This window comes from Prunus persica, chromosome G1, assembly GCF_000346465.2.
Source record: "Prunus persica cultivar Lovell chromosome G1, Prunus_persica_NCBIv2, whole genome shotgun sequence".
NCBI classification, from domain to species: Eukaryota; Viridiplantae; Streptophyta; class Magnoliopsida; order Rosales; family Rosaceae; genus Prunus; species Prunus persica.
This window is the reverse complement of record NC_034009.1, coordinates 34826519-34847926: the sequence shown is the minus strand read 5'-3', so window position 1 is coordinate 34847926 and position 21408 is coordinate 34826519. Positions and strand designations below refer to the sequence as shown.

The 21408-nt window shown below is 36.3% G+C and overlaps 5 protein-coding genes across 8 annotated transcripts; 3 read left to right on the top strand and 2 right to left on the bottom strand.

Moving 5' to 3' along the window:
* Positions 4761-5967, bottom strand: LOC18788271 (protein PPLZ02). Its single transcript, XM_007223437.2, has 2 exons — positions 5617-5967; positions 4761-5502 (listed from the first exon to the last, which is right to left on the bottom strand). Exons 1-2 carry the CDS (start codon positions 5697-5699, stop codon positions 4998-5000), a joined length of 588 nt encoding a protein of 195 aa, XP_007223499.1. The 5' UTR covers positions 5700-5967; the 3' UTR covers positions 4761-4997.
* On the top strand, positions 10127-11999 carry LOC18792275 (homogentisate geranylgeranyltransferase, chloroplastic; the record flags this gene model as incomplete). The annotated part of the gene is made up of 11 exons (XM_020557274.1): positions 10127-10177; positions 10279-10362; positions 10460-10534; positions 10629-10712; positions 10801-10890; positions 10977-11078; positions 11165-11260; positions 11340-11411; positions 11525-11620; positions 11709-11813; positions 11958-11999. Coding segments are annotated over 11 exons (897 nt in total), but the record flags the coding sequence as incomplete, so codon positions are not given.
* On the top strand, positions 14293-15052 carry LOC109947793 (60S ribosomal protein L39-1). Its single transcript, XM_020558840.1, has 3 exons — positions 14293-14413; positions 14571-14674; positions 14796-15052. Exons 1-3 carry the CDS (start codon positions 14411-14413, stop codon positions 14842-14844), a joined length of 156 nt encoding a protein of 51 aa, XP_020414429.1. The 5' UTR covers positions 14293-14410; the 3' UTR covers positions 14845-15052.
* On the top strand, positions 16371-20189 carry LOC18791014 (aspartate aminotransferase, chloroplastic). 4 transcript variants are annotated; one of them, XM_020554318.1, is made up of 12 exons: positions 16371-16565; positions 16809-16880; positions 17014-17085; positions 17168-17362; positions 17468-17506; positions 17592-17681; positions 17786-17894; positions 17976-18085; positions 18291-18434; positions 18666-18832; positions 19307-19571; positions 19764-20189. In XM_020554318.1, exons 2-12 carry the CDS (start codon positions 16809-16811, stop codon positions 19893-19895), a joined length of 1395 nt encoding a protein of 464 aa, XP_020409907.1. In that variant the 5' UTR covers positions 16371-16565; the 3' UTR covers positions 19896-20189. The 4 variants fall into 4 exon arrangements, with proteins under 4 accessions (XP_020409907.1, XP_007223036.1, XP_020409908.1 ...); XM_007222974.2 differs by having other exon boundaries at positions 16372-16565; positions 16805-16880; XM_020554319.1 differs by lacking the exon at positions 16371-16565 and adding an exon at positions 16603-16657 and having other exon boundaries at positions 16805-16880.
* LOC18789875 lies at positions 19990-20879 on the bottom strand. The gene is made up of 2 exons (XM_007224547.2): positions 20657-20879; positions 19990-20562 (listed from the first exon to the last, which is right to left on the bottom strand). Exons 1-2 carry the CDS (start codon positions 20829-20831, stop codon positions 20303-20305), a joined length of 435 nt encoding a protein of 144 aa, XP_007224609.1. The 5' UTR covers positions 20832-20879; the 3' UTR covers positions 19990-20302.

The window sequence follows — 21408 nt, the reverse complement described above, 5'->3', positions numbered from 1 at the left end:
AATTAAGAAGCCAATCGCGCAACAGATCCAACACTTCTTCAACCCCCCCCCCCCCCCAAAAACCCACCCATTTTTTTAAGGGCCTATCAGAGCTATATACCAGAGCCACACTTTTCCCTTGTAAAATACGCTTTTTAAAATTTTATATTCTAGATTTGGTTTTCTATGAATATATATTGTCAATGTTAGGTTCCGGTTTGGGTGGCCCCAAGTTGAATGAAGTCACAATTGCAACCAATAAGTTTAGGCGCTTGGTGAGTGAGATTGGATTAGACTATTTCAATTGAAGTGGAGAAGAGTTATGATATTTGTTTAGTGTTATGGATTAAATTGGATAATAATTCAATATATATAGTGTGTTACAAGTCCCACTCATAAGGATTGGTTTATACTCAACTGCAATTCAATCCAAATCGGGCCACCCAATGAGACCAATACAAATATTAGCCATATGATCATTTCATTAAACTTAAGTGGAGTTACAATTCAGATGAATTATGTGGCTAATATGAAGGTTCACATCTATAGCTTATGTATTGCAACCTCACTATAAAACGACTCTGCAAAATTGAGTCTATTGGGCCTCTCACCATTTCTTGACTCACTGTTAAAAGCTAAGCTCGGCCTAGGTTTGCTGGTTAACCCGTTTTAGCCCAACTTATGTAGGCTGAAAAGATTGTAAACCAAACTAAAGGCCCAACTTTCCCTGTGACACAAAATACGAAGCAAATAAAACTGAAAAAACTCAACCTAACGGTTGCAAGCGTCACAGTTTAATTGGCCCAACGCATAGGATCTAATTCTTTATCATTTCCTCCTACATCATGTGTCCTCTTGTAGCAGGCAATTACTTTGCAAGAACTTCTCCAAAAACCTTCCAAATCGGAGATATCCAATAAGTTTGTGCCGCGTGTTGGGACTGTTTTGTGTTTTGTATGGAAGAAAACATGTTCAATATGTAAAGCATGCCCAGTTGCTCAAGAATGCATGTTCCAGAAACGCCTTTGTGTATGGACAATCGACAATGGAGGAAAATATTTACAAACCCATTGATTTAGACAGAAAAATTATGATACATGCCATTATCAAATAGAATATATATAGATACAGAAATTCTTTCATACGAATGTTCTGCCATGATTTGTAGATAAAAAGTCCAGAAAATACTATGTCACGGTTTTGCTCTGTTCGGTATTTTCTTCCAGAGTTATCTTAAGATATAAAAACTGAAAAACATTTCTATCAAGCACTGTAACCCTTGGCATCTAATGGATCCAGGTTCAGCCCCCTTCTGCTTAAGCACTCTGATTTTGTCAAAGCTGCTAGATTATGTCCCAATCTGATGAAACCCGGGCTGGCCCATTGCCTAGTAAGCAGAAAATTATGTGACTAGATGACAAAAATATAATTAAGAGAGATAATTAAGTGGCTGAGGGCAGAGATTTCCATGACTTAATATTTTGTCTGTTTAGATTAGTTGAAGGAGAAAATGTGATTAGGAGCCATGTGGAAATGTCAACAACTTATGCAGCATGCAATTCTGCACATGCCCATCCATGTGAATGCATGGGAAGATTGGGAAAAAAAGGAGGAATGAGACACCAGTGTATATACCTAATGTGATAAGAATGATGACATATTTATCAGTTTGTGTCTATAGGTGCTACCAGACTACCAACAGAAAAATATACTAGTTTTCCTGAAGTAATTAACAAAGGGTTCAAAGTATTTTGGCTTTGCAGGCGGAGTAGGCCACCCACCCACCACCAGCCTTTTCTATCAGACTTTCTCACTCACTTAACAAAGCAATTTGCCTTTTGGATTTTTGCATGCTTCACTTGATCCAAGGCACCTAAATAAATCCCATTAGAAAGAAATTAGAATTATGAAATGCAATTGTGTTGTTGGGTTATGAAAAGATTGAATACCAATATGATTGTCTCTTGTTTCACATGAGATTCTATACATCATGATTGGATACACCATCATTGTTTTGACTGCTTTTTCTTCTGAGCGAGATCTCTCCTTTGACTCTTGGAGGCCTCTCTCTCTCTCTCTTTTTACTGCACACTGTGCGTCTGTCAGGTGTGCAATTCAAGGGAAGGCCACTGTTCTCTACAAATGCAAGCTTCATCATTGAGGTTATGGGAATTTCCGTACGCTACATGTTTTATCAAAAGCCTTAATTGGTTAAATTTGATTGAAGAAAGAACAGAAAAAACACTGCTTAAATCCGAAGTTTTCAACTTTTTTTCATGGCAAAGTGCTCTGTAATTTGCAAAAGAGGTAACAAAAGGGACGAAAAGTTTATAGCCAAAATGCTTTCATTTCAGTATCTAATCAGGCTATCAGATCAATCTTCAGTGAAAGCAGTAGTACTTGTTGTGTAACTGGGATTTTTCCTAGAAAACAAATGAGCAGTTTTTTTGCAACTGGTAATTTTGCAACATACTTGTTCAGGTGGAATTTCATGTGTCCCCAGGTCTCAATTTTCAAACTATTGATGATGGTGAACTCACTAACTTGCCATTATTTAAGCACTTTTCTGGATCAAAAGGCAAAACAATATAATGAGACTAAACCAACTTTAATTTTTTGTGGTTGTGGGGAGCAAAATCAATTCCCAAACAGGTGAACAATCATGAAGTTTCACTGATAGAGATGGGACACCAGAAACACAAAAGCTAGCAACACATGTATTTTACAAAATTAATTATTTTTTTTTTTAAAAAAAGGTAATTCCATTCCATTAATGCTAATCTTGCCTTCTAATTTTGTTTATCCAAATAAGGTTAAAACAGAGTACTTAACCACGTGAAATAAAAGTCCTTGCACATCCCAAAAAACTAAGGAAAAAGAAAACCAGGGTTGAAATTCTGGATGAAACTGACATGAAAAAGATTGGATAAAGAATATTCCTCCTCTTCATATCGCTCTCAACTAGCTAGTAGCTAGCTAGACAACAATCTACAAAAGGAAATTTGAAATAAACTGCAGCAACGAATCTAAAGATAGATATAGCAAAGAAAAATCAAACGTTACTGCACTCTAATTACTTTGGTCTCATAATCAGAACATCATGGTAAAACATCACATTAAGCGTGATAGCAACTGTTTTAATGGTTTTAATAATCCGGTTAGTAATGTCAAGCATTTTTTATATAACTCACACGCCCAGTAAAGAGCTATATGCGCTCAGAGCTGCGGCTTGCATAGAGCCGGTCTCCCATGAGCGTAAGATCCTAACGTCTATAGACATGACTCCATTTTATATGAAATAATATAGGGACAAACGCGCTCTTAGGGTAGGGTTAAAACTACTGAAATAGCACGATCGTTATGACTAAACTTCCTCCTTGTAATTAACAATTAAACTTTTTGTTGAAAATAAGCTCTTTCCAATTTCAACTAATTTGAAACCAATGCTGGAAAAACTTTATATATCATGCTTCTAGCAAGCTATGAGAAAGTGAGACAGACAGATAGAGAGACAGAGAGAGAAAGAAACATGGAGCTTTGAATAAATAAAAAAGCCTGGTCATAAGTCACAAGTCATAAGTTTTTTATTTATTTATTGTTTGTTGCTAAGGCTTATAAGTCATGAGTTGAAAACTCAAATAAACCCAGAAACCCTTTTAGTCCAAAGAATTCCAGAAAGTAGTTTTCATTTTTTATTTTTTCTTTGCTTGCTCAGCCAATAATACATGGACAAATGATTCCCTACATCACATTTGCAGCTAAGAATAAGATGATACGAGTTGAAATGTAATTACCATTTTTAGGTACCATGTTGAAACTGATGGCAGTTGTCTTTTGCTTCTTATTATAGAAACAATTACACGAGATCGGAATTCTATGTTTTTTCACTATGTATATTTGTTTTGTTTTCCTCTTCAGCTGTAACATAAAGAAGCCATAAACCCATGTGTTGTCGGAAGGCCTAATTTTTATACAAAGTTACTTTTTGCAGGATAATCTTTTCTGATGAGGTTACAGTACTCCGTGTGCGTGCGCGCACTAGCAAAACAAGGACCAGTTTTATTTGTTTATTTTCTGGAAAGACATGAGGTACGGATTTAGGTTATCTTTCATTTTACTGAGGGTTGGGTATTTTGGTACTTTGAATAGCACAGCAAGAAGTGCTGCCAAGAAGAAAAAAAGGGACAGTGAGAGTGATATTTTGTATCTCAGACCAAAATGCAGGTGCATTAAACAAAAGTTCGTTGACTGTCTACTGAAATTTTGGCCTCCAAAGAAAAGTACTGCCCTCCTTCCCAACTTCCATTTGAAATTTGTGACGAGATTTAATGGTGTTTGGTTTCAATATGGTTGCACTTGCAGGGCATTTTCCTGATAATATATTTTACTTTATTTTATAATTAAAAAAACAAAAGAATTTTATGAGGGAAATAAAAATAAAGAGTACAAGGGAAACATCCGGTAAAGAGACGATAGAATTTTATGAGATCAATAAGAATAAAGAAATTCTATCAATAAGAATAAAGAAATTCTATCAATAAGAATAAAGAGTACAAGAGAAACATCCGGTAAAGAGAGTCATCTCAATAACAATACGACAGACATGGATAATATTTTAAATGTACCGCATCCAATTTTATATTGATTTGCGCAAGGTGAAGGTTGTGAAGTTAAGTTTGTGAATTTTCCATGTACCTCCAAGAAAATGAATGGCTAACAAACAACCCCAACTCTCTAACTTTCAGAAAATCCAAAATCACTTGCGCTTATTGCGGAGAAGATGAACTGGAAACAAAGCCATAAATTAAGCATAGAATTGATAATATCGTACATAATAATATTGTACACATAGCATCATCAAATGGGTTACTCAGTCCTAATTGGGTCTAGGAAGGAAGGTGGAGAAAATTGGGTTAAATCTGCTGAATGAGTTGCATTGGCAGAGAAATAAATATGAGCTAATAATCTCATCTGGTGGAATGATCTTGTGGCTTACATTAATTGGATTAGGGTAGTTTTTAAAGGGCTTGTGGTGCTACAGCAGAGCATAGCTCAATGGACCCATAATGAAGCAACTCCTCAATCATCTGCTCAATGTGATCATCTTCAAGAGGCTTGAACTGTTGCTGGCTGCTTTCTACTTTAACTTTACTGAAAACCCAATTCATCGTCTCTTCTGGTTCTTCTTGCTCATGATGAGTTTCTGGTTTTTTCTCTGGAAAGTTCATGCCCAGTTCAATTGCCTTCTCAGCATTGTCATTTTTTGTGTCAACGAAACAAGGTTGTGGTTTTTTAGGCTCCTGTAGGGATGTTTTGGTCATTTGGAGGGAAGCCATGTAGCATCTATGCAGTTTTGCTGTCAAAGTTGCTGACAGAAGCTTTGAGGCTGAGGACTGAGATGCATTTGGGTTATAAGGGAAATTGGTCCTTGCCCTTGGTCCGCACATAAGCCTTGCCGCTTCATCATAAGCTCTGGCTGCGTCTTCAGCCGTTTCAAATGTTCCTAGCCAAATTCTAGTCTTTCTGCAAACACACACCAAAGAAAAAACGTTTCTTTCAGTTTCCATGTTCAAATGCAGAAACGTGTATGTATGAACAATTATTAAACGTTTTGAAGCAAAGTTGGGGTGGACTTACAATAAAGGGTGGCGGATTTCGGAGACCCAAGAGCCCCAGTGCCTTTGTCGCACACCTCGAAACCGCTGTTGCGGTCTTGCCATTGTTGTGCAAAAGAAACGTTTCTTTTAGAAAGTGTTTGTGAAAATGCCTGTGTGTGGGTTTGGGGTGCAATGAAAGCTTTGAGAGAGGAATGAATGCTTATGCCAGTGGGAAGGTGGGGGGGAGGAGAGATTGGTTTTTGTAGTTGGGTTTTGCAGACAGATATAAAGACAATTTTGGAGGCTCTCCTTTTTCTAACCCTCCCTCCTGGCAACAGATTAAGAACTTGGGTCCCACAAGAGTTTTGGCCTCTTTTTGAGTCTTGTTCACTCTATTTTTCCTGTATCTTATTAGTTACCAGTTGGCTTGCAACTGATGATTATAGAATAAATATGTCAAGTGCAATTTCAAACTGGACCAAACTGAATTCACATGACCATGCTAATAATTTTTGTCTCAAAGAAAACATTATAAACTTTAGATTTATAATTCAGTTGCCTTTTGGGCCTTCTATTCTTCAATAAAATCTAAGGTCACAGTCCCGCAGATTCTTCATGTGACTGAGTATGGTCTAAGCACAGGAGATGACAAACACTGATCATATAATATACATTTATTTATCCCAATAATTACAGAGTATTATAAGAACTGGGAACCTTTTTAAAGAAAATTTGGTATGAACATATATAATATTCATTATTGTAATTATAATTTTTTTAAGGAATCTTGGAATTTCAGTTTCATGTATTGCTAACATGCTCTGTTCTGAGCACTGATTGCTTCAACGCAATGATCAAAACAGAGGCTGCATGCTCTGTTCTGGATGGGTAAACAATTAAACAGTTAAATAACCATCGATTGGCACCAAAATGATTGGGTCAATCCTCATAATTACCCGAGCTAATTATTAATTAACAATCCCAATCACATAAACCAAATCTTCTTCACTATTTTAAGAATCAATTTACACTAATTAGAGAAATACCAACTTGATAGTTGTCATATTGATTGTACGGCTCTGTATCTTCATTGAAAAAAATATGGATTAAAAAACTGGGGTGATGATGCATGCAAAACAAGGTAGAAACAAATAGAATCAATGGATCAATCTGCAAAATAAAAATATCGTGGGGGTGACTGGTGAGGTCATGGTTCATGCCACTTGGGTTTTTGGAGTCGGGTGCCAAAATCGGAAACATTGGCATATGGTTTAAAGTAAGAGCAGACAACCAACCAAAACCAATGTCTGTTTTTGAATTGCCATGCCCAGTTTCTAAAACCTGGACCTTCCATGCTGAGATGCAGGGCAAGCTTGTGAGTTGATGACATGAGCTGCCAACTGCTCTTGCAGGTTTTCTGCAAAATATCCAATGGCTGGCACAGGATTAGGGTAAGATTAAATTGTTTTGGTTTTTTTATTTTATTACACGCGCTTATATGATCTTGTGCATGTGATGAGTATTTTTCCCATATCTCTCTCATGCTGCAGGCTGCAGCTATTTAGGACTTTTGTGTTTCCTTATTTGGAGGCATCAACAGTGAGCATGCCAATGGAAACCACTTGTTTAACTTGCAGATTACAAGTTTGTGTCCTCCAATTTACAATGTTGGAGTCAAGATTGTGTGTGCATGTTGACACGTGGATCATTTAAACGGCATATTTTGATGCTAGGGAGATCACATTTTGATGCTATCTAATGTTACCGTTAAACGTATAACGACCATTTAGGACATGACAATAGTATGTAATAACGAGAATGAATAAGGCCTAAAGAAAAAGCACTGCCGAACGAAAAGGTAAAAAAAAAACAACGTCATATCAGTAGGATTAATTCACTGGAAAATACATAGGCTTTTGAAGATTTTCTCACCATGTACCAATTCTACTGCCCTAACGATTTTCCTGGAGCTTGTGTTGAAAAGAAGAAAGATGAGACGACATATTCTTTATGAAAAGGTCGAAGAAACTGCAGAAAGAGCAAGACAAAAAAGACAAAAGAACAAACAGCATGTAAGCATGTATCTCCCATAATCAAAAGATTAAAATCTTTGTCACAATCCTGGTTTACAGCTAACCTCCCCTTTAGACTGAAATCGACATTTTAATACGCGGGAGTTTGCGGGGCCCAGTTATAAAAGCGCGTAATGTGGGGCCCAAAGATACATATCATGAACATGGGTGATGAGAGCAAAGTTGAAGATGAAGCAGAAGCTTGGGGGGGATGGACTGGATGCGTTTGTCGTGAAACAAACTGAAAACCTCCCACGGTTTTTAAGCCCCATGACTCGGTCCGGTCCATATCAATTGTCAATTTTGGACTAACACTCTTCAAGTCACATGCAAAAAACAATCCAATATTTGATCCATTGAACAATTATTATAAAAGGTTAAGAAACAACAAAAATCATTCAGAAAATTCTGTGTTTGTTGGCCACAGAAACATTGAATTTAGTTTTTCTATCAATCCCAAACATTATATGCCTCATCTCTTTTTATATGTTACTCTCGAAATGACTGATAATGCTACGACATTTGATATGACAATATTTTAATTCAATGATCTAAATATGAACACATTTGTCAAATACAATTTTTTTTAAGTCGGATTGAGTCTAATACTTTCAAATTTTGTAAATTTTAACGCGGTTACGTACGAGGAAGGAAGAAGTAAATTAAGGTGATGTATTTTTTTTTAAAAAAAAAATCAAAAAATTAAGATGGATGTTGATAGATAGAAATTTGTGTCGTCCAGCTTCAAGTTATGCCCGCAGTACATGGGATTTGTCACTCTACTATTATTTGCATGCCATGAAAAGGGACATATATGTCCATGACCATGACCATGTTTATAACAAATACAACCACAATTAAAAATAGTAAAAAGGGGGATTAGAGATAAAGGCTAGTAGAGGACTAGCTAGGCAGTGTAATTTTGAATTTACCCCAACCCAATAAAAGGGTAAAACAAGAGCAGTTGCTAGATACAGTTGAAAATTGTGTGCAGATGAGATAAACTAGAATTAGAAGGTATCTATAGACTTATTAAACTAAACTTCATAGATATTGATGTATTGGCCCACACAAGTTAGTCAAAGCTCAAGCACATGCTGCTGTACTGTGTGAATTGCGTAGAAGGGAAATCAAGGCATGTGGTTCAATAGCTTCGATACATATTCAATCAAATTTACAATTTTTACTCCTTTTTTTTTCGAAAAATTATTTTAATCATGTTAGATCGTTTTGTTATTGTAATAATCCTTTACGGCTAGTTTTGTATTGATTCTTTGTGATGGGTGATTTTTTTGACTAAATTATGAATACAATCCCATAATTTCAACAAACAAAAAAAAACCAAGTTTGAAACTTTCGATGGTTCATTTGGGCTTGATTGTTGGGCCAAATTGTGATTAACAGTTGTGGGCCTTGGAGTAAAAAGAACACAGATATTGGGCTTCAGTAATAAGAAGACTCTTACTAGAGTTTTGGGCTTTTGAAATTGGAAACTATCCAGAATTCAATATTCTAGGTTCCAACAATGGGAAGGCCTAAACAATTGTGTATCCTTTTATTTAGTATGCAATTTATTCCAGAGTAGCTAAATAGTCAAGTATCTCTCAGATTATTATCTCAACTTGGCAATGCCAGCATTAATTAGCAACCATTTAAAAGCTTTTTACTATTTCAATCTTAAATGAGATTGCGTGAACATGTTTTTATCTTTTCTTCTTCTTCTTCTTTGCCAATCTCATTGCCAGTAGAAAGAGGCAGACAAATGGTTCAGTACACGCCTGCTTGTTCAAGGTTATGTCCTCCAGGTTAGCTTTTTATGTTTTGTTCATTTTGTAGGTAACCACATGTGCTACATTCTGCCAATGGGGTCTAGCTGCGGTGGTTTGGCATCCGGGTCAACCCCTCTATATAACCAAAAACAAAAAATGTGCTACATTCTTATCATAGCTTTTGATTGTTTTGATAACTGAACTTATCTGTTAAGAAAAATATGGAGTTCGTTTTGCCAGTGTTACTCTTATTTTATTTTAAAGTGGGAAAAAAATAAGTCCTAACTCGAATCCTACAACGCATCAAATGAAAATACAAAGGCATGCAAAATGCAGTAATTAGGTTTCAGTTCCATGGTTGATCTCCTTTTACTTTTTTTAGATGAATTTGATATAATGATATCTTAATCGTCTTTGAAATTTTTGGGATTGCGTAATGCTACTACTTCAAGTGCCAGTGAAGCCAACAACACATTGCAACGTAATCAAGAAGAAGCCCTTGCCGCAATATTGTTCCAGAAACTTATCATCTCTAGCCACCAATGCCAATCCAAACTATGATCAGAAGATCACAGTGACCACCAGAAGAAACCCTAGTAAAAGATTCAAGAAATTTTATTGCCAACCTGTTTGTTTTCAACATGGGGGTTATGCTTCATCATCAAAACCAAAGAATGATGGTGATCATTTTCTGACTGGCCTTTGTAAACAATGGGATGCATTTCATCGCTTTTGTCGTCCTCACACTGTAATTGGCACTGTGAGTTTCACATGTTCCTTTCAAAATTTGATATAAATTACATTTGGATTGAACAATTTAATTTTGAGCTTCACTAATTCACTCATTTTTTTTGTTTTCAGGTTATAGGAATCTCATCGGTCTCTCTTCTTCCATTAGAAAATGTTACTGACCTGTCCTCTGCATTTTTCATAGGACTATTGAAGGTACATTAGAAAATTCGAAACACTACTGTTTGATGCCACAGGTAAAATGGGCTTCTTACATGTGATTGTTTTTTCAATGATTGATCATATCTCTCAGGCATTGGCGCCATCGATCCTAATGAACATCTATGTGGTGGGATTGAATCAATTGTTTGACGTCGAAATCGACAAGGTATAAAACTAAGTGAGACCAAATTGAAGGATGAAAAATACTGTGTATATATATAATGTTCATTAATTTTGTATCTTTTTCTCTTGCTTCTCAGGTTAACAAACCTGAGCTCCCTCTTGCTTCTGGTGAATTCTCTATGGGAACTGGGATCACAATTGTTTCCACAGTTTTGTTGATGGTAATCAATTGCCACTGATATGAGACCACCTAGTGTTTCTACAGTATAAATCTCTGCTACTCACTAGTTGTTGTCTGTTATTTTTCAGAGTTTTGCCATGGGAGTTATGTTTAATTCTCCACCGTTGTTTTGTGCCCTTCTCATCAGTTTTCTGCTTGGAAGTGTTTATTCCATTGAAGTGAGTTTCTTATGCCTCTTCATATAGTCTCTTACTTTGCTAGCCAAGTACCTACCTTACTTCATCCATCTTAACTTGTTGATTAGCTTCCTTTGCTGCGGTGGAAGAGACATGCATTTCTGGCTGCTACTTGCATCCTAATTGTGAGGGCCATCGTTGTCCAGCTTGCCTTCTATGTACACATCCAGGTAACATACGCCGGTTAGTTTTTATTTTTATTTGAAGAAGCCAAATATTTGACAAAACTAAAGCAGTGTATATATGTATTTTGCAGAAATTTGTACTTGGTAGACCTGTTAAGATGACAAGATCCTTGGCATTTGCGGTGGTTTTCATGTGCATCTTCTCCTCTGTTATTGCGTTATTCAAGGTAAACAACTGCTAAACTAAACAAAAAAGAAAAAAAGAACCTCGAGTGCAGGGGTAATTTGTCCTTGGCATTTGAACAGGATATACCTGATGTGGATGGTGATAGATATTATGGCATTCAATCCTTCAGTGTCAGCCTTGGACAAGAAAAGGTTACTAGTTTTTCCTTTTTTCTTTTCTTAGGATATATATATATATATATATATATATACATTGTGTGTACTTCTTAATATATGCTCCTTCTTCCTCTGTACACTGTTTACAGGTATATTGGTTTTGTGTAAATATGCTGTTAATTGCATACGGGGCTGCCCTGGTGGTAGGAGCTTCTTCTCCCTTCCTACCTAGCAAGCTTTTTACTGTATGTGTACCCCCATCTCTTACTCAAACTTCTACTCTGCTAGCTATTAATTTTACATGTTTTACTGATACATAGGCTTTGGTTGCAGATACTAGGCCACACTGCACTCGCTTCCCTTCTTTGGCTCCGAGCTCGATCTGTTGATATAGCCGATAAAGCCTCTCTAACTTCTTTTTACATGTTCATCTGGAAGGTGACGGATTTCTTACTTTTACCACCTGTCTGTTTTCTTTGTGTTCATGATAAGCAGCACATGCCTGTGTGACATTATACAAGCAAATGTGCATAAGAATGCATTGGTTTATTTGGCACTGACTTAAAAATATGTTGGCTGTAGCTCTTCTATGCCGAGTACTTGCTCATTCCTTTTGTACGCTGAGTTGAGAAGATGAAGAAGAAGAATTGTTGTGGGCTCTGGACAATTTCATACACTACTGCTTCTCTGTCATCGTCAATCATCACAACTGGCTTTACTGGCTTTTTTGTGTTCGGTCCACGTCACCAAACCAAACGCCCAAATTACAAATTTTGTTTTTTCTCTTTACAACTATTTATTCATTTATTGTTTCCATTATCTACATGAAGTTATGAACGGGCAAAATCACCCAAAAATACATTCCAGTTCTAAAGCCATCACAAAAATTGCACTACGGAAAATGTTCTACAAGAGTAAAGTTTTTTTCTTTTGGGGATAAAAATAATAATCTAAACTACTCTAAATTAATTTAATTTACGAGAGAGATTCGAACTTGGGTGTAAGGGGGCAGACTCGCTGTCCTAAACAACTAGCTTAACCACGTTTACGAGTGAATTTTATTATAATTTCTTTTTAAATCACTTGTTTGCAAGTCAAAACTTTTTAAAAGAATTAGGAAAAAATATGAATGAAACATGTACGTGTTTTATTAGGCAAAATTTTGGCACATTAACTTAAAAGTTCGGCCACTATATTATATTTTAATATAAAATATTTACATTTTTTAATATATATTATTTTTATTCAATAATATGTAAGAATTATGTGTATAATACGTGAATTTTGCGTGTCTTATTGAAATTTTTGTAAAAAATATGTGTATTAAACATGAGAAATATGTGTATAATATGAGTATTGTACGTTTGCGTTTTAAAAACATGAACTTAACCGACTTTTTAAGACGTTTGCAGAACACAGATTTATTATTGAAAAATATGTACGTGTATAATACATTATTAACCGTGAAAGTGCTAAAATCTTTGTACGGGTAATAACTCTAGAAAACTAAAAAAATCAAAAGGAGACAACAGAGACTCGAGTAATGACCTAATAGTAATGGATAATGCTCTAAACAACTCTTATCATAATAATAATTATATTAATCAAAGACTTGGGCTTTGGGCCTTGTGGCTCTTAGGCTATGGAGAAATGTAATTAAGATACCCAAACGACTTCAAAAATGACTTAATAAATAGAAATGAATTATTTTAAATTATTTTGTGGACTTAAAAAAAAACAATATATTAAATTAAAGAAGCTAGCCAAAAAAAAAGTTAAGATATTACTTAATTACATATATTAAATTAAAGAAGCTAGCCAAAAAAACAAAAGTCAAGAAACTAATTTTATATATTTAAAAAAAATTAAAACAAAAAAACTCTCCTGACGAAAGTTCGTCGACACAAGTCTATGCAGGCGAAAGATGCTGGATTAATTTCTTTTTTAAAGTATAGCCATGCAGCTATACTATATATAAAAAAAAGGACCTGCCCAGGGCCTAGGAGCCACGTGTCAAAAACCTTAAAGCCGGAAGGCTATATTATTATTATTTTTAAAAAGGAAAAACCGAGTATAGCCGGGCGGCTATACTATTTCTGAAAAAAATTCAAAAAATCTGGTATAGCCCGACTATACTATTTATGGAAAAAAAAAACAAAAGAGGACCCGCGTAGCGATTGTCGCTCTCGTGTAAAACAGTATAGCCGATCGGCTATACGATTTTTTAAAAATAAATTTAAAAAAGGGGGTATAGCCGCCCGGCTAGACTACATTTACATATGACCCGCCCATCGCGCATGTATATACCCACGTGTCAAACATGTAAAGCTGAGTGGCTATACTATTTTTAAAAAAAAATTTAAAAAAAGAGTATAGCCGACCGGCTATACTATTTTTTTAAAAATAAATTTAAAAAACCGGGTATAGCCACCCATCCTGCATATATATATATACCCACATGTCAAAAAAGTACAACCGCACGGCTATACTATTTTAAAATATTAAAAAAAAAACCCAGCATAGCCGCCGTTGACGAGTGAAATTAAACCCTCATGAATCTTCCTACACATTGACAATGGATTAGAAAAAAAGAAAAAAAGAAAAAAAGAAAAAAAGAAAAAAAAAAGAAAAGAAAAAAAAAAGACATTGGACCTTCTACAGGAAGCATCATATTACGCTAGGCCATAGATAATCTGGCCTTTACGCCGGCATGAACAGACCTAGAAACTGGTTTTGGTTTGGGCCAAGTGAAGGATTGCCTCACGGACCAATGATGCCACACCTTTCTGTAGAAAAAAGAGAACGGTGAAACTATCGGGCCCACTACTTCACTTATTGGGCCAGTGAAACTACGTTGGTGATCTTAGCTACCCAGCAGGTAAGTCGACCTCTAATTCCAACTTTGCCCTTCCTTTATATTAAAACTAAAAAAAGCTCCGGTCTTTCCTAGTCGTCCAGAAGTGCGTTTTTGTTGTTAGGGTTTTCGCTCCTTGCTCTCTGCTCTGAACCATCGCGGCGGATCTCCAAGCGCGAAAATGGTGAACCTTTCTCTCTCTTCTCCCTTCCTTCTGCTCTCTGGTTACGCATATATATATTGAATCGATCTTTATATATATCTCTTTTTGTTCCTGTACTTTGTTGATTTCATGGGATTTAAGTAAATTTCTCATTTGGGTTTATGATGAATATGCACAGCCGTCCCACAAGACCTTCATAATCAAGAAGAAGCTGGCGAAGAAGATGAGGCAGAACAGGCCCATCCCTCATTGGATCCGTTTGAGGACCGACAACACCATCAGGTCCAAACTACTTTCTTTGCTTTAATTATTTTGGAATTTCATTGTTAATTTTCATTTTGTTCTTGATCGGTTCTCAGATTAGATTCTTACAAGTTGTAAAATTTGTTCATGTATGTATCAGGTACAACGCCAAGCGCAGGCACTGGCGCCGCACCAAGCTCGGTTTCTGAGGTGCTTTGCTCCAATGGCATTTGGCATATTTTGTAATTTGATTAGGGGTTTTAGTTTTGATTCAGACTCCAGAGCTTAATGTTTTTGTACTTTGTTGAGAACCCAGTTGTAAGAACTCATAAGAGTCTCTCTATTTTCAGACGTTTATTCTGATTTAGCTTCCCTGAATCAATTTCAAGTGTCAAATGAATTCCCAATTCACCCAAATCCTTCATCTGAGGTTGTATGTGTTTGCTCCATCTCTCGTTTGGTTTCTGCAGGAGGATTCAATGCTAGGGCAAATCATGATTGTTTGTGTTTGATGAGATGAAAAATTCTCCTCATAGCTGATTTCCTCTGCTAATTTGTATGCACTTGTTCTTGATTCAAGAACTATTCAGCTATTCAATAATTTTTTGAAAGATCAATAGGCAGATTTACACCGCCCTAACATTTGAAACAACGGTTTTTTCTTCTATGTTATGGTGTCCGCCTACACCCAACAATTGAATTAGAAGGAAGTAGTTGAAGATGAAATTTCTTTTAGCTGGATAAAGTAAATGAATCAAGTTGAATTTCTTTTCCCGTCTGTCAGCAGGATAAAGTAAAAATGAATCAAGCTGAGAAGAATGTGAGATTTTATCTTCAGATCTCTCAAGTTTCATCTGAAAATACATGAACTTCGATCTTTACTCTGCAAGTGACCGTGACACGTATGTTCGACAAAAAGTTGGGGGTTAATTTCAATTTAGTACCGTGAACTTTCACCATCAAGACATATTTGTCCATGCACTCTTAAGTTTACACAATTATGTACCTAATCTTATTACTTTTTTGCAATATGATTCCGGTGTTAATTTCAATAGCGAAATTTCTATTAATTGTAAGTTGTGTGCCACTTATTCACTTCTTTCAATGTTAGTTGAAGGATATTTTTGGGTAATTGATGTCAAATGGTTTTGGGCGAGATTTTTTTTTGTGTCATATGGGTTTGGGAAGGAAGACGTTATTTGCTCGAAAATACCCTAAACTTGCATCAAAAGAAACAAATAGGTGGGATCCAACCTTGCCACATATGCAATTAACGAAAATTTTGACGTTAAAGTTAATACCGGAATCATATTGTAAATTTTTAAAATGATTAGGGTACATAATTGTTAAAATTGAGAGTGTAAGGGCAAACATCTTTTAAGGTGGAAAGTTTAGGGTACTAATTTGAAATTAACCCAAAATTTGGAATATAATTTTGTTAAAAAAAAAAAATTTATGTTATAATATGATAATTAATAACACTACGTTTTGATATCTCTTCACATAAAAAAAAATTCATCATTAATTCACACATGACCTATAGTAAAAATGTTGTTTTTCCTTTTTTCCCACGCAAACGAATCACTTTTTATAACGTAGAAATATTGAGAAGAAGAATCAAAAATAAAATTTCGGATTATGTAAGTAATATGGGAAGAAGAATCAAGCATAGAATATCGGATATTAAAAAGGAAAGGATCGAACGTAGCACCCCAAATTCATGAACAATTACTCAATTTGTTTGTATAGAAGCGATAACCGAGCTGCTCGGATACATGAATAATTTTAAGCTACACGTCCCTCCCACTTTACCAATATAACGACCAAACGCTCCACTGATTAAAGGCAGAGTACTAGCCTGACCTCACTCATTCACTCTCCGTGACAGCTGACGCTGAGGACTCCGCTTCGTATTCAACGCCCTCTATCGGTGAGTTCTACAAAAACATTCTCATTTCAACTTCATCTCTTCGTCGAATTTCAGCTTTCGATTCATTCAACTCCGTTATCTGAATCCATCTGGTTAATTGCATCATAATCATTATCTCTTACTCTTAGCTATTGATTTGCTCGTAGATCGCGTAATTAACAGTCTTGATTCGTCAATTTTTTCTGCTGTTTTCTTGATTATACACGCAAATAACCGTTTACATTCCGCTTTTGCTTCAGATAGATGGCTTCGACGATGCTTTCGTTAGCTTCTGTGTCTCCCTCAGCTTCACTCTCTACGCACGAGACTCCCAAGGTACCGCTCATTTCATTTAGTAATTAATTGCGACTTTCATGAACGGTTTCGTTCTTTTCTTATCTTTTACTGTTTGGTTGCCGAGAAAGTACTGACTTTCGGCTTAATTCATTGGTGTGATTTTGTTCAACAGGGGAAGGTGAAGCTTGGGAGGTCCTTTTTGAGCTTGAACAAGGAAAGGAACAATCTATTTGCGAAGACAGAGGTAAATGCCGTGAGCTGCTATGGCTTTGTTGGAATTTTTGTTTAACATTAATGCTAATGTGGTTTTACTGTCTTGCCTGTAGTCTTTTGGTCGGATATCTATGGTAGCTGCTGTGAATGTTTCTAAATTTGAGGGCGTAACTATGGCCCCGCCTGATCCAATTCTTGGAGTTTCCGAAGCATTCAAAGCTAGCACAAATCAGTCAAAGCTCAACCTTGGAGTTGGGGCATATCGAACAGAAGAGCTTCAGCCATACGTGCTTGATGTTGTTAAGAAGGTCGGGTTATCTCTTCATGAAATGGATAATTTTTCGCTAATGAGATTTTGAAATCTTGAGTTTCTTATTGTAAATTTTTTAAAGTGAAATCCTTTTATTTTGCAGGCAGAGAATCTTATGATTGAAAGGGGAGAAAACAAAGAGGTAATTATACACAACAATCTAACTGATGTGGTTTGTTCTTCTTGAAATTACGATTTACTAACTGCAGTTCACTTCAAATATGCAGTACCTCCCAATAGAAGGTTTGGCAGCATTCAATAAGGTCACTGCGGAGTTATTATTTGGAGCAGACAACCCAGTAATAAAGCAACAAAAAGTATGTCGGAAATCAGAACTCGTGCCTCTTGTGAAGTTAATCATGTAGTATAACTCTTTGACCTTATATTGGTCTTTTGACTGTTTGTTTTTCCTTTCTTTAAGGTAGCAACTGTTCAAGGTCTGTCAGGAACTGGTTCTCTTCGTCTTGCTGCAGCTCTTATTGAACGATATTTTCCTGGGGCCAAGGTTTTAATATCATCTCCAACCTGGGGTCTGTATCATCACTCCCATATCATTATAAGACTTGTCTCAAGATTACTCGTTTTTCATTCCTAACAAAATTGTGTTGCAGGTAACCACAAGAATATTTTTAATGACTCTAGGGTTCCATGGTCAGAGTACCGATATTATGATCCAAAAACAGTTGGTTTGGATTTTGAGGGGATGATATCCGACATAAAGGTAATATAGTTTTGCACAGGAATTTGCGCACGCATGGTTATTACATTGAGTTATGGATTGTTGAAATTGTTACTCATTGATCACCTGGATCTTGAGAACACATGTTTTTGTTATTCAATAATTGCATTTGTAATATATTTATATCTTCTCTCTCTGTTTATATGGAATTAGTTACTATTAATTTGTATGCCATTCCATCTTCTAGGCAGCACCTGAAGGATCTTTTGTGCTGCTTCATGGCTGTGCTCACAACCCTACTGGCATAGATCCAACCCCTGACCAGTGGGAAAAAATTGCTGATGTCATTCAAGAAAAAAACCATATCCCCTTTTTCGATGTTGCATACCAGGTACATAGTACTGCACACTACTGGCTGGAGTCATACTGTAATTTTAGTTTCTGTAGTAATTTCTCTAATGCTGAAATGGAAGTGATAACACTGAATCTTTGGAATGAAATCTCTAATAATCTATTTCATATTGAAAAGTTAATAATATATTGAAGTATGATGGATTAAAATTCCTGTTGAAATGAGTTATTTTATAATGTTAATGTCTGAATTTTGTCATTCTGCTTTTAGGGATTTGCTAGTGGAAGCTTGGATACTGATGCAGCGTCTGTCAGATTGTTTGCTGCACGTGGTTTAGAGTTATTGGTTGCTCAGTCATACAGTAAAAACCTTGGTCTTTATGCAGAAAGAATTGGAGCAATCAATGTTGTGTGCACATCATCTGATACAGCAACAAGGTGCAGTAGAAACTATACTACACATATTTATCTTCTGGCATAAGACAATGCTCATAATTGCATAATTTACTAAGTAACATGGTTACTTAATTTTCTCTGTTGCTATTTCAAGCCCTGTTCTTTGCATTCTGGATCAATTTGTGGTCCAACACTTGCAACGTGCATCATAGTTTTTCATGTTTTGAAGCCTCCTTCTGGATCTTTTGTATGGTGTTGGATACTATTTGTGGTTTCATTTGAATGCCTTGGAAACTTGAATCTGCAAACCACTAAACCATCTTTTGTGCCTTGGCTCAAGTTTTAAAGACTTGGGTAGATCCTAGGTTCTACTCTTGTCAAGCAAAGAAAGGAATAAAAATAAAGAACTGGTTCTTGTAATTTGTTACATTATTGTGGTTACTTGAGTCTGCGATCAGATATAGTGACATACCTGAATTTGTAGGATCTGCTAATGATTTTAGTTTTTATATTCAGGGTAAAGAGCCAACTGAAGAGGATTGCTCGACCTATGTACTCAAATCCTCCAGTTCATGGGGCTAGAATTGTGGCCAATGTAGTTGGAGATCCAACACTTTTCGGTGAATGGAAAGCAGAGATGGAGATGATGGCTGGAAGGATAAAGAACGTGAGACAAAAACTATACGATAACTTGACTGCAAAGGATAAGAGTGGAAAGGATTGGTCATTCATACTTAAGCAGATTGGCATGTTTTCTTTCACAGGCTTGAACAAGGCTCAGGTAATTGCCTCCTGTTAAACTATGATCTAAGTCTATCTATAGGTCTTCAATCTCTTGATATGAATTTTGTTCCTGGTCCTCTTCATTCTTGCATCATTCCGTGCAAATTTGATCGTTTAGTTATTTATTTTTATTGACCATAAACCCTGCCCCTAGATTTACATCTGACCTCCTTTTTTTTGGTCTGGTCAGACCGAGAACATGACAAACAAGTGGCATGTATACATGACAAAGGATGGAAGAATTTCCCTGGCAGGATTATCTTTAGCGAAATGTGAATACCTATCAGATGCAATCATCGACTCGTACCACAATGTTAGTTGAAGTAGATTTCATAGCTGCGGTACCACTTTGAGGAAGATGCTAAGAAAATTTTGTTGAGCCTCTCCCCATATTTAAGCACTTGTGAACTTGTGTCTATAATTTATTGAGATCGTCTAATAATAATCAGCAGTCGCAGAAAGGAGAGGCATCTCCAACAGCACCGACAAAAGGATAGCAGGAGAAGATCAACCTTTGGGGCTTACCTCTTACCTACCAAGACATACAGAGATTGTAATAATAATAATGTTCATCTCAAGTTCATATTCATGGTCGATATGTTGCAACCTTTATTTATTTCCTGGAAAAAGGAAGTTGCCTGAATTTTATTGAATACATGTATAATCATGGAATCATAAAACAAACAAAAACAGCAAAATCAAAGCACTGCTTCTTCCCAGGCATGAGGATCAAAAATGCCAGCGGGGCCATGGCACAGCGAAGAACTTCATGAGCCCCTGATTGCAGTGAGAGCTATTGGCACCCCGGCCACAAGCAAAGTAGTGAGGCCCCCACTGGTTCAACACAAACTTAAACCCCTCGCCGCCTCCCTGTGTAGCGTTTGCCACCAACTTTGCCCTCCTGAAATCACATGTTATGTAGCTCCATAGGTTTGGGAGTAAGTACACGTCATGAGCACGGGTGTTGCTTGGTGGATCGTACTTGAAAACTGCACATCAAAATAATTAGAACGTTAAAACATAAAATAAAAAAAATAAAGAAGAAAAAGTGTGACATTATATTCAATTTTAAAATAAATGTACCAAGTGTGTCTTTTATGTAAAAGGGGCCATTTTTGAGAGTCCAATGAGTGTAGTTGAAGCCATAACGCCAACCTTGAGACCCTCCTACAACCACAGTTTTAGCCTCACCAAGTGCCAACAGAGAGACAGCTACAAGAATCAAAATGAATCCTTGTGACCCATAACTGAAACCCATGTTCAAATTCCTGATCCTCAACCGGGCACTAAGGAGCTAGAAATCTAATTAATGAGATTGTGGTAATGGGGATATGAGCTGAAGAGGTTTATATAGTGCATTTTGATCACATGTCCTGAAGCAAATCGGCCACAATTTGCCTTCGTTTCTCACTAGAGGAGCCGGAAAACGTGTATAAAAATTCATTTTTTGTGCATAGAAAATGTAGATTTTGTCAATTGTCTGGCGCTGTTCCTGGGTTTTCTTCTCATGTCAATGCCGTTTTTCAAGTTTCATGTACCATTGGATGAGAAAACAAAGAAAGGAGGGTACAATGGTTGACGACGAGTGGGTTTAGTCTTTAAAATGTTGGCGAAAGTCCACTTACTTATTGGAAGAAGAAAAACATGTTTTTGGTTATGATTAGAGAGGCAATAAGGTCTCTAAACCCAACTCAATGTGGGTTGTTGGTCGTTCTCGTTGGTTGACTGCTATAACCTAAAAATTCAAGTCGACGGTGATGTGGGCCCAAGTTATTACCTGGCCCATGAAAATCAGATGCTGGCCCAATATATGTAACGATTTAAAAGAAGTGACC